The sequence below is a fragment of the Octopus bimaculoides genome, chromosome 3 (assembly GCF_001194135.2).
Source record: "Octopus bimaculoides isolate UCB-OBI-ISO-001 chromosome 3, ASM119413v2, whole genome shotgun sequence".
Taxonomy (NCBI): domain Eukaryota; kingdom Metazoa; phylum Mollusca; class Cephalopoda; order Octopoda; family Octopodidae; genus Octopus; species Octopus bimaculoides.
In genome coordinates, this window is record NC_068983.1 from 121298255 (window position 1) to 121312210 (window position 13956).

Here is a 13956-nt window from a genome sequence, read left to right on the forward strand (position 1 = left end):
GGTTTCTTTTGCTGAACCGCTAAGTTTCGGGGACGTAAACACACCAGCATCGGTTGTCAAGCGATGGAGGGGGGACAAACACAGACATACAAACCCACATACATATATATATATATATATATATATATATATATACACATATATACGACGGGCTTCTTTCAGTTTCCGCCTACCAAATCCACTCACAAGGCATTGGTCGGCCCGAGGCTATAGTAGGAGACACTTGCCCAAGGTGCTATGCAGTGGGACTGAACCCGGAACCATGTGGTTGGTAAGCAAGCTACTTACCACACAGCCACTCCTGCGCATATATGAGATATATTATGAAATGTAAATGAACAAAGCGCTTGGACTAGGGTTTTGTCACCAGGCTCTCCACTTTTAAAGATGTAATTATACAGTCTTCTGAAATATGAAAAATTCAAAATCCCAAACACTTCCACTTCCAAGGATTATTGACTGTAATTTGAAACAACCACATTGGAGATTGGAATGACTGATTCACAGAAGACTGATGTTAGTTAAATGGAAACTCAGAAGTTTTTAGATGTATCATTCAAGTAAACTTCCTTATTTACCAGATGCTAACAAAACAATTTAACTGTATATAGTTTCTTTCTCTCCCACCCCACTTGGCACAAATCTGACAGAGAATTAGGACTTCAGATAAGATAAATATCAAAGAGCAGTTTGCAGTAGAAGTACCTATGAAATGAAGTCCATGAACCATTCAGCTGACTCACTAAATGTAATCAATAACTACTATTATCTGAATAGTACTGGAGGACATTGTAATGAAAATATAGTTATTAGAAGTAAAAGTAATTCAGAAAGTCATTATCTCTGTTGAAAGTAAATGGTTTCTCCCAACATGCAAAAAGTAGATTGCAAGGAACATGTTTAAGAAGTGTGATTCGGCATGGTAGTGAAATATGGACAGATCTGTGAGGACTGTGGAGAAAAATGAGTCAGGTATGAATGTGACCTGTTAACTTCTTTAGAATCTAGAACTGTGGTTCTCAACCGTTTTTAACCTATGGACCTGTTCATTACTATTTTACGCTAATGAACCCCCCACCCCTTGCCATTTGATGTTTAAAAACTAGTTTTAAAGACACTTCTATCAACATTTCTATTTTACTTTCCACACATTAACTTGTATAGGTTGAATTATATAAAACATTTGAGAAAGAAATCTAGCTGTTTCTTGCATTAAACACTCTTAAAGCAGTGTTTCTCAATCATTTTTGCCAATTTGATTTCTATTTAACTCTACCAGGCCTCCATAGTCATTTGGTATTTTAAAAAGTCCTAATATATTTTTACAATTAGATATTATTAGAAATTGTATTAAAGAATATTAAAATATCTTTTGTACTGCAGAAGTATAACTAATTTATTGCACATAAATTTTAACAAGAAATCTTATATAAACCCCTGTTGAGAACCGTTGATCTAAAGGAGAAATTTTTTCATGGACCCTTAATATACTATTGTGGGTTCCCAGTTTACTATTTTCCTTGTGTGTATCCACAAAACTTTTATACAGACCCCGGTTGAGAACCACTTGATTTAGAGCATAAAGGTGTTGAGAAACTAGCTGGATACCAATGGTACCAGTTAATATGTATAGAAGAGTTGACTTTGCTGGCAAGGACATCTGATGAGAAAGTATAATGAGTGTTGGATGTAAAAGTTCTGTGTTCTGAAAATAGAAGTTTCTTTGACATAGAAATATCAAAGAAATCATGGCAGAAAATGATGAGGTTAAATCATAGGAAATTAAGTGTCCAGATCAATACCAGTGCGGAATGCTGTACAATAGACCTGTTCAACTCATGCCAGCATGGAAAATCTACATATAAAGAACAATGAGATACTCTCAATAATTAAAACCTCATAAAGTAGTAGAAAGATAACAAGGGTCTATTATACAGAAAAGTCCGGAAAAACATTGATTTCAAATTTTGGCACAAGGATAGCAATTTGAAGGGAGGGGGTTAGTCAATTACATTGACCCCAGTGTTCAACTGGTACTTCTTTTATCAACCCTGAAATGATGAAAGGCAAAGTCAATGTCAGTGAAATTTGGATTCAGAATGTAAAGATGGATGAAATACCACTAAGCATTTTTGCCTGGCATGCTAACAATTCTGCAAGCTTCTTGCCTTAGTTTGAAAAAATATTAGTTCAAAAAATCTCATACACTGTTTGAAAATTTCAGGTACTTGGCAAAACAAAAAAGAGAGAGAAAAAGATTAAAATAAAATAATCTAAACATGAATGTTGTAAAAATATGTCAACCAAATTCAGTGAAATCCTTAATAATAGCCAAATTCCAGGTGATGGCTACATATCAGATGTGAAGATATGAAAAAACAGGCTTTAAATAATGTTGACATATTTTCTCTTAGAAGACATAACTGGTCACTCATTAATAATTGCTCCAGCATAAACAAATACATTGAGAAAGTTTAATGTTGCAGGACTTTTTAAGAAAAAAAAGCAATATAAAAAGTAAAGACCCCCTTTGGTCATGAATGGCCATGGGATTGCACCTAGAAAGTTACCCTCCTAGGTACAAGTTCAGGCAAGGTTGTTTATGGAAGACCAGCTGTACCCATGCATACCTGCCTCCCCTCTCCATGCCACTGATGTTATCCAAGGGAAAGGCAAAGGAGCCGATACAGCTTGGCACGAGTGATGTCGCAACTCATTTCTACAGCTGAGTGAACTGAAGCAATGTGAAATAAAGTGTCTTGCTCAAGAACAGAGCACACAGCCCAGTCCAGGACATCAAAATCACAATCTCACAACTGTAAGCCCGATCCTCGAACCACTGAGCCACAAACCTTCGCTAATATATGATTAATTAAATCTATAAAAAAAAGATGTGGGTGTACGTACATATGAATCTGAGGTTATACACAAAGTACAGAGAATGAGCACACATACATAAATATATACACACACACTAAAAATGTATGCTGACTTAACCCTTTAGAATTCAGATTACTATGTCAAATGTAATGCTTTTTCATTAACAATCATCATCATCATCATCATCATCGTTTAACGTCTGCTTTCCATGCTAGCATGGGTTGGACGATTTGACTGAGGACTGGTGAAACCGGATGGCAACACCAGGCTCCAATCTGATTTGGCAGAGTTTCTACAGCTGGATGCCCTTCCAAACGCCAACCACTCCGAGAGTGTAGTGGGTGCTTTTACGTGTCACTGGCACGAAGGCCAGTCGGGTGGTACTGGCAATGGCCATGCTCAAAATGGAGTATTTTATGTGCCACCCGCACAAGAGCCAGTCCAGGGGCACTGGCAACGGTCTTGCTCAAAAGTCCTTATGCATTATCTCATAGTTTCAATATTTCAGTAATGTGATTACTTTATTTTTAGAATGACATTGTAGGGTAGATGTAAGAGGCCAGATCTGGCTGGTTTGAACATAAAACAGAGAATATTTGGGCCAGATATGGCTAATTTAAATGCTAAAAGGTTGATATATTTAAAAGTACTTCCTTAATTGAAACATGGGACAAATTTAATTAAAATATACATATTATAAAAAGAAATGATTTTAAACATTTTTATTATCAATAAATATTGTATAACTTTTAATACACTTTAGAAAATATGTTTACTTTGGCTGCATATTTTGATACATTTACATGTACCAACAAAAAATAAAATTTCAGTGATCCATGTTTTACAAGTTTTTAAGGAATGAGCAGGATAGGCTTTTATTATAATCTCAGTTGTGGAAAACCTTTTGTTCCTGAAAATCAATTTGACCATTTAACTGCCAGTGTAGTAAACAGATGAATTCAATATACAAAGATTGTGCAAAATGAAAAAAAACATTTTTTTTTTTTTTCCATATACTGCAAGTGATAAGAAAAAATAATCTTTTTTAATTTAGACACAAGGCCTGAAATTTGGGAAGAGGGGGCTAGCCAATTACATCAACGCCCCCACCCCTCATGCTTAATTGGTTCTTATTTTATCAACCACAAAAGGATGAAAGGCAAAGTTCACCTTGGCAGAATTTGAGCTCAGAATGTAAGAATGGACGAAATGCCGTGAAACATTTTGTTTGACATACCAATGATTCTGCCAGCTCACCATCTTGATAAGTAACAAATAATAATGGTTTCTAACATAGGCAGAAGGCCACACATTTGGAGTAAAGGTGAAGGCACTTAAACCTTGACTGGTACTTATTTTACCAATCACCTAAGAAAGAAGGAAAGGTAACTTTATCGGGATACCACAAGGTCATTAGCTTTAAGGAAGGGGATAGTCGAATGATTTGACCCTAGTTGGTGGCTGGTTTTCCTTTTATCAACCCCAAACAAAAGACAAAGTTAACCCCTGTCCACTGAATTTTAGCATCATTTCCAAATTGTTATAAGTAAAGTATTTCCCAGAATTATTACAAACCATAGGAGCACATGCTTTGGTCCAGTTTCAGATGAGATTCGATACTGGCATAGAACAAGATAGCCTTTTATACCTGAGTTATATATCAGCATAGCAAATCAACAAAATATATATTTTCAATTCCACAATATACACAGTGCTGAAGCTACAAGGACCCAGCTGTTGAGAGTTTAGTATTTGGCTAAAATCGGGCAGAGTGAGGAACACAAATCAAATGAAAATATAAGCTATTAGACTGAAAGTTGAGGGGACATTTCCTGTCATTGATGTAGTATTTAATCACCAGCAAAGATACCCCAACACCCAACTGATCTAGTTTAATTAGATGTAAATAGATATCCTGCAAAAGAGAAACAGTTCATTAGTCTGCAGAAAGCTAAAACTGGAACATTACAACATGATTCTACTCCAGTGTTTCTTCTCTTGAATCATGTCCCCAATGAGCCACATTCAATCAACTCACTAGCATGAAATTACTGAACAGTCCAATGGTGAGTCTAAGTTCTCTTCATATGGCTACAGTTGACAAATTACATTTTGAATCTATCATGTTTTTCTTTTCCATTTAATTCTAATTATCTTACACCAAACTTATTGATTTTCTTGGTTTTTAACTTAAATTATTTACCCCATTCTTCTATTACTACCATCTTTAACTTAAATCTTAGGCACAATAGTTATACATACACCACTTTTTAATGTTCTTCCACATCACCAGCCACCCATTTGTTAGCTAACCTTCAGCTGCTCATTAGTTTGTAAATATTAATCTTCGTTCTTGATAAGTTACCTTAACCCTACCCCTAAACATTCAGGCATAATTGTGTGGTTCAGAAGTTTGCTTCAAAACCGAGTTAACAGAATAGTTCTAAGCTTGATCCCACTGCACAACTCGTTCATCATTGCCTTGAATTAACTACTGAGAGTTTTGAGTTAAATTTGGCAGATGGAAACTGTGCAAAAACCCATTATACATGTTTGTGTATACCTGTGAGAAAACCAATAAACTAGTGTGTTCACCCAAATTGGAGAGATGCTCTCAACCATTAAAACCCTATGGCACTAACTGACTGAAGCTCCACCAGTTATATACTATCCCTGGTAGCAAATGGTATACAATATTAGGAAGAAAAATCCCACTCACCATTTCAAATTGGGTGGATTTTACCCGCCATCAGAACTCCTGAAAGATGACCATCCATAAAACAAAAGACAACCTTACATATTGATACCCTGTAAGCTATCCTGTCTCTTAAAGTGCAACTAGCCTTTTTTTTTTTTTATCTCTTCCAAGGTTTCCACCAACTATTCAGAATCCTTCCACCCACTACTCCTTAACCATGATGGCTCCATAAGCAATACTCCTAAAGAGAAAGCTTCTATGTCTGCATCCAGTTCAACATTGTACACACTAAGTAAAACTCCACCAAACTTTTCTTCACTCCACCATGTGGAAACACCTTAATTCACTCTAAACCAAGAATCCTGTCCATTGTCCTCAGTGTTTCCTACACTTATCCTGTACTTTCATGAAATTTTTCAATCTTTCTCTCTCTCTTAAAGAATTCTGCCCTGATCTTTGGAATCATGCCTCAGTGTAACATCCTCAGAAGTCAGTGCTGGCTCTTGACCTATCACTTTTACTTGCAGCATCTCAAAAATGATGGAAACAATCATTAACAATCACCTTTACACCTTCAATTTTTCTCTCTCTTCAATTACAACTGGTATGGCGTGCATAGAGCCAACTCTATTGGAGAATTTCTTTCCTAAATCACTCACCAGTGGTCCTATCCTTTGTTCTTGAGAAATTGAGTAAAACAATGTCACAGCACTTTATGAAATATGTCTAGCACGAAAGTCTCTGGCTAAATTGTCTGTCTTTTATCTTTTGAGTAAGAAGTTCCTTGTGAGATCATTTCTGCTGGTGAGAGTTTCCTTGAACCACACTCTTATCAACTCTGGTTCAGTTCATTTATGCTACCCAAATTTTTCCACCTATACATAAACAAACTATTCAATATAACACCTCAAATAATCCTGCTCCCTCCAACACTTTTCACTTTGCCTTTGCTTTCCACATACTCACGTCATTCAAATGCAACCTATAAACTTCAGATCTTAAACAGAGACCTTGAAAATATTATCTAATAGCAGAATACATATTCAATTTGTCTTCTTCAACAGAAGAAAGACAGAATCATTGATCTTACCAAAGGAAACAATGGACCTCATTTTCCCTAGTCCTGGACAACATGCAATAAAAACTTTCAAAGTTTCTATTAATGGTAAACCTCACAACTTCTGATGATCTCAAGGAGGTAACTGTATATTCACGACATAACCTACCATGTTCACCCATTTTTCTGTTCCTCTTGTCGTTCATACTTTGTCTCCCCCCATCTGTCATGTCCTATTCTACTAACTATGCCATTTACTTCACAAGAAGAGTGTCTCTAACCAAGAAGCTCTGGATTTCTCTTCCAGCCTTCATTTTTTCTACAAACATAAACCTCATCAGTTTTACCAGTCCTGGAAGACCTACAGAGGTCATAATCATAGTGCTCTACCTCCTGACTAAACCACATAAATAAATAAAGAAAAACCAACTTGAATGTGAAATTTTTTATGATATTATAATGCAGCAATGATTAACTTGATATTTCTTACTTTGTATGAAGAAATAGTAACAGGTTATGAAACACACACTATAATAATAAAAAAAAGACCATTATAAAAGAAATATAAGAGGAAGAGCCTCCAGAGTAACAAATGGGAAGTACGAAAGTATTTGAGTAGCATCTACTTTTTCCATACTGAAGGAAGTGGAGGATATTCAGAGCCAAAATTTGGTAGATTATCTTACCACATGATATTTTTATTATTTTAGTTTGGAAGGAGAGGAACAGCACCGATGACATTTATTTTGAGGTTCTCTGCAACAATGTCATTGATGGGTAGCGAAAGGTAAGAGGATTCTTAATTTGACTCATTATTCTGGTTAAATACTGATGCAACTTTGTATAATACTCAAGAAGATAGCATTTTACCACCCAGCGAAAGTATCTCTTTTCCAGCATGGTACTTTTATTATAGCACCTCTAACCACGATTTTACCTTTCTTCCTAGCAATACTATTTCTATTCAAGCTACATATACATCTAACTTAATGAGAGTACATATTTTCAAGTACAACTCGTTGGAGTAGATCTACATCTAGTTTAGTAAGCTTACAAATTGCAATGCAACCAACTTAATAGCGGTGACTCTCACATAGAAAAGAGAAGACCTTATGACTGAAACAAATACAACACTGTTACTCATTTTAGGTTGTTTGTTATGACAAATTCATCTGCTTTTGTTTCTCATCTGTCAGAAATATCTAAGTAAGCTACTTGATATGCAACATTTTAATCTTTTCTGAAGGTTAAGCTTTTATCTCCATTAAACTGCTTGACTCCTGATGACTACAGCTATCTTGATAAGGAAGTTCTTAGGCAGCTAGAACCTTGAACCCTTTTATCTTACAAATCATTCCTCTAAAATTATATACTGTCAATCAAAGATGATCAGGGAAAAAATTATATCAACATTTGAAATAGGAGTTTTATTTCTATGCACATTACAACTGCATAGATTGGTCATTACAGTAACTCTGGTGACATGGTCATATCTACTGACCAAATCAGTCATTACAATAACTTTACTCACATGGACATTACTAATGTTTAGGTTTGTCATTACAGCAACTTTACTCATATGTACATTAATAGTGCCAAAATTTGCCTATATTGCAATTATGCTCATGTACTCCTCACTATTGCCTAGATTTGTTATTGCTGCAACTGTGGGGATTTGGAAGTTACTACTGCCTAGATCTATCACTAGAGCCACTCTGTTCATCTGGATATTATTACTGGTCAGGAGTAGCATGACTTGAAGACACCTCTTATGACTTTATTGCCAACATCTAAAACTGTTCTCAAGTTTGGATAATTTCTCATACCATAATGAAACGTGAGTACTGATGTTTTAAGCAAAGCTCATCTTTGGAGAGAAAATTTAAATGTTTAGCAGATATTTAAATGAGCAGATAGGCTTAAGGAATGTGAAAAACAGAAAAGAAAAAGTTTCCACTTTACATTTGGACAGTATTAACATAGTAACCATATTTCAATGAAGTACTGTTGCTTTAACTGAATAGACATCACATGGTTTTGAACTTAAAACCTTTCTTTAACTCTTTTGTTACCATATTTGTGTTGTATACATTATCTTTGTTTCAATTAATTTTAAAAATAATGAAGAATTTAGTAAAATAATTTTATAATTATCAAGCTGGTGTTTGGAAAATAAATTAACTTGAAACATTGATGGTATGTTTTAATACAAATCACTTTGAAATATATAATGCTTGTATCATAGAACTAGAGGTGGTTTCAGGCATGTTCATATCAAAAGGGCTAATCAAAAGTCTAAAATCCCTGAAAATAAGTTCATAATCAACATCTGAAAATCATTATGACCGTTAGCAGATAAAATACGTTTTATGAAAAAATAAGCCATGTTTAAACTGAAAAATTGGGTGTCACAGAAGTGGGTTTTAAAGTGATTTAAGTTGTAAACTAATGGTAATCAGATAGAACAGCTAGCTTTAACATGTCATAATGGTTGGTTTCTATCTCTTTGTGAATTGCTTTTTGAATATAGTAGAAAAAAAATAATAATATTAATTGATATAAGGAAACAGCTAAAATATAAGAGAACTGCATATTTTGTTTCTTACTGAATAAGATAACAATACGATAAAAAAGTAAAATTACCTTAAAACTGAATAGATGAGATAAATATCTGAAGGAAGAATCAAAAAGAGGGTGTGGGGTAATGCTATTGATAGTTAATAAATAATAGTATTAAGTTAATAAATACCTTTTCAGGTGTCGATTTTGAGATTAATTACTTTTTCATGATGATTGTATAATTTATAAGATTTTTTTTTTGTCCGCTGTTATAATGAGATGAGTTTTGTTACAATATGTCAACAAATTCACACAAAAATGTATTCTCCTTCTCCAAATTTATTTGCTGCCAGTCTTGATTATATAGAATTTTGTTCCTCACAGTTGTGTTGATAGAACATAAGCTATTACTACAAGATGACAGTAAGAAATAGTAAAATCAACAACCTCTGAAGATAGCATACCCTGAAACATCCCAAAATATCAGGAAGAATTATCTTTAAACTATCTCCACCATATATATATATATATATATATATATATATATATATATATATATATATATATATATATATATATATATATATACCTAATATATATTTAAAATACAAAACTTCATTAAAAATAGTGTATTTCAATGAGAATAATCTGAAAAGTTTAAACTGTATCTTAAAAAAGATACAATGTATTTGCAGATATTTAAGAATTTAACTGAATTGTTTATATATGTTACTGCAATGGCATGAAAGGGAGGAAATATCTTTATTTGAAATATCTTCAGTTAGGGTTAAATGCTTTTAATGTAAATCTTTTACCAGCAGTTCCATCTGTTGTAGACATGAGATTGATGGAGTGTAAATAGGGACTGTACAATAATATTCAATGAGAAATGACTACGAATCAATAGAGAAGGAAAAGAAAGTCATTTCTTCACCATTATAATTTAAATATAAATAAAATAACAAACAATGACACAAAGAGATTTCTTAAAAGTCTGTAAACAGTGCAACATCCTCTGGTGTAGCTTCCTCTACAAATTTTGTGTCTTCATCTGGATATTCTTCAAAGTTATTCGTATCACCGGCATGACTAATCTTAGGGACAATGGGAGGCTGAAAAAGAAGAAAACAAAGCATGATATTGAAGGTAAATTCATATTCGTGTTGCAACAGTAACACAAACATAAATTTGTCGAAAGAAAATCTGATGAGTATTACAAATTTGACAATGTCCACTTTTGTCTTTCCTAATACATTTATTATTTTTCCCCCTATGCAAAATCATACCAAACTTATTTAACTACCCTGTCATGATAATAATGATAATAATGATAATATACATACACACACACACATATATATATATATATCTCAAACAGGTCACTTCCTCTCACACATTCTAGTTCGTTGTCATTCAGTGCAATGTGACTTCAAAAAAAAATTACTTCGCTCTTTCATTTTCTCTTTCACATTAACTCACATTTGTTTGCCTGTCTTCCTGTATCTTTCATGTCACCCCCTCCCCTTCACACATGCACATATACCTACCTATATATATATATATATATATGCAAACACATGCGATTTATGCAGTCATTAAGTACTTTAGTTAACAATTCCATACACTACCAGTCAACTAGGGAAGGGGTTTTGTGTTATCTTTGATCCTCCAGAAACAGCAAACATCAAACTACACGTTCAAGTTAAGTGTGTGAAGATATATCTATTTCTTGCATGCATACATACATACACACACATACACATACATACATACATCCATACATACATACATATTAGGATATAATATTTCTCACTTTTCATTATTATATTTTCCTGCAAGCTGAGGTTTAACCCATAGCTGATATAAAATTTTAGTGAACCAAGGTGCATAATTATAAATCATAACAAATAAATAAGCGTATGTCCATGTCTGTGTGTGTGTGTGTGTGTGTGTGTGTGTGTGTGTGTGTGTGTGTGTGCACGAGCATGTATTTGCTAATGTTTGTATGTACATTACAAAATATTTAAATAAAAAAAAACATCCTTATACCTTCAGTTTTCTTTCCCTTACATCAGTCCATTTAATACCTTTAAACCACCGGTGGTTTTTCACATCCTCTGCACCAGACTGAAATGAAAGCAATGAAATATCAGTAGAAGGAATTTGTTTTTTACAAAAACATGAAAAATGCAAAATAAAAAAAGAATGATAACAGTGAACTTATTGTTTACAATGCTCAGGTGCACTACTACTCATCAGAAAAATGTAACTAAAAGTACATGAACAGAACACAGAATATGCATGGGAAGTGAACAGTGAACAAGTTATTTAGAAAAAAAAAAGTGGATGGGGCATCAGGTATACTGTTGGCAAATTTAAGGAAGCATGGAAGTTTTGAAGGCTGTAATGACCCAAAAGCTAACGACTGATGCAGGTACTTTATTCCATACTTCAGCAATTCCAAGCATGAAAAAAATGTTTCCAAAGGTCATGGATGCTGTGTTGTTTTTTGATTTTGTAAGCATGTCCACAAGCATTAGACAAGTAGAATTCAAAAGGTACTCAACGTTGAAGTTGGAGAGATGGTAGATAATCTTGTGGATGTCTACCAAGTCAGTTGCCAGATGTGTCCATGCCCAGGGAGGCAAGACATTCAGAGTATGGTAGATGCCTGATGGTCTGAACAGTTTCTAGAAGATTGATACGCTGAGCACGATAGAAGTTTCAGACTGGTGATGCAAACTCTAAGTGTGGATGCACCATAGCCATATATAGCTTTAAATAGACAGCTGGAGAGCAGCTGACAAAGGTTTTACTGATTAATGCTAAAACACCCTCAACGTTCTTGACAATTTTAGAGATGTGGTTTGTCTAACACAAATTACTTAACAATAATACATAGATCACATCACTAGCAGACTTCTCAAGGAGGTGTTGTAGAGGAAGCATGTAAAAGCTGGGTTTTCCTCCCAAAATGCATGGTGGTATACTTGTCCGCAGCCAGCTTGAGTTGCCAATCAGTAATCCATTGCTGCATTGTGTCCAGATCTGATTGCAAGAAAGATCTACAGCATATAGGAACTGTTCTTTTTATCTCAAAGTACAGCTTGATATCATTTGCATATTTCAATACTGTGAATTTCTTCAAATTGGCATCCAAGTCATTATGTTGTTGGCTCTCTGTTGCTTACGACGTCGAGGGTTCCAGTTGATCTGATCAACGGAACAGGCTGCTCGTGAAATTAACGTGCAAGTGGCTGAGCACTCCACAGACACGTGTACCCTTAACGTAGTTCTCGGGGATATTCAGCGTGACACAGTGTGACATGGCTGACCCTTTGAATTACAGGCACAACAGAAACAGGAAGAAAGAGTGAGAGAAAGTTGTGGTGAAAGAGTACAGCAGGGTTCGCCACCATCCCCTGCCCGAGCCTCGTGGAGCTTTAGGTGTTTTCGCTCAATAAACACTCACAACGCCCGGTTTGGGAATTGAAATCGCGATCCTATGACAGCGAGTCCGCTGCCCTAACCACTGGGCCATTGCGCCTCCACCATGTCATTAATATATGCAACAAACAACAGGGGTTCAAGAATGGATCCCTGTAGTAGACCAGATGTTATCTAATAAGAATGCTAACATAATTACAAACTTTAGTAATTTCGAGTACCTGAAAGTACCTTTTTTTTTTTTTATATTTTTCTCCAGACTCATAAGGCCAGTTATCCAGTTTCCATAGCATATAAGTGACCAAGATCAGAACACAGGCTTGTTTCAAGGATCAAGGCCAGCAATACTGAGGAGAAGAAACAAGTCAATTACAATAATCTCAGTACTTGACAAGTAGTTTCTTTTACTGACCCTGAAGGGATAAAAAGCAAAGTTAACCTCTGCAAAATTTGAACTGAGAAAAAGGAATGATAGATCTGTCTTGGGTTTCGACTATTTTGTCAACTGAACAACTGAACTACTCTGCATCATAAATTAACATGTAACTAGCTGAGTATTCCACAGACATATGTGATATTAACATAACTTTCACACCAAATCAGTAAGAGAATAAATGACATGGCTGGAGCTCTGAATTACAGGTACAATCAACCCATTGAGTTTCCACATAGTTTCTGTCTACATAATTTCTCTCAAGTTAACCAAAGACCATGGTAAGATATCTCACTGTGGGACTGAACACATGAGGTTATGACTACCAAGTTTGCATCTAATAAGCTTACTCTGAATGTACATCTCCTCTTTTTAAGACTGTAGTGTGTAGTCTGAGGAACATGATCAAACTGTCGAATTTCCAGCTGCTTCAGATGCCAAGATGTCAAAAATTGTCAAAGTTAAGTACAAAAAACTATTTTTCTGTTTTCTGAAAAAGCAACGTTTTGGACTTACGACACTTTTGCATAATAGCAACGAATTGCTTTTCTACATAGTACTTTAAATTTTCTGTCTTATGGCTGCATATCATAACCTGAAAATGTTAACTCATAATTAACCTTTAATAAAACAGAATATATATTTTGGTGATTACTTGCTATATGACTCTATTTGCTAGCCATCTCACTCACCCACCACAACTGACTTCTAGAAATCGGTAACAGTAACTCATGAGATGTGGTTTCCTCTTTTTCTTCAGCACCAAAATAAATAAATAAATAAGCACTTGCTTTTACAAATTTCCAAACTCTTAAAAGTTATCTCCCTTGAAACACGAGCGCGCAAGGAATCTCTCGTGCAAGCAAGTACAAGTGTGTCCCC

The 13956-nt window shown here is 34.8% G+C and overlaps 1 protein-coding gene across 1 annotated transcript in view; it reads right to left on the bottom strand.

Moving 5' to 3' along the window:
• Positions 1-3587: 3587 nt before the first annotated feature.
• Positions 3588-13956, bottom strand: part of LOC106882854 (cAMP-dependent protein kinase catalytic subunit PRKX) — a 146814-nt gene continuing 136445 nt past the window's right edge. Inside the window, exons 7-8 of the mRNA XM_014933657.2 lie at positions 11244-11321; positions 3588-10306 (exon numbers count right to left, since the gene is read on the bottom strand). Coding sequence (XP_014789143.1) covers positions 10181-10306; positions 11244-11321 — 204 coding nt within the window. The 3' untranslated portion in view covers positions 3588-10180. The remainder of the gene's footprint in view (positions 10307-11243; positions 11322-13956) is intronic.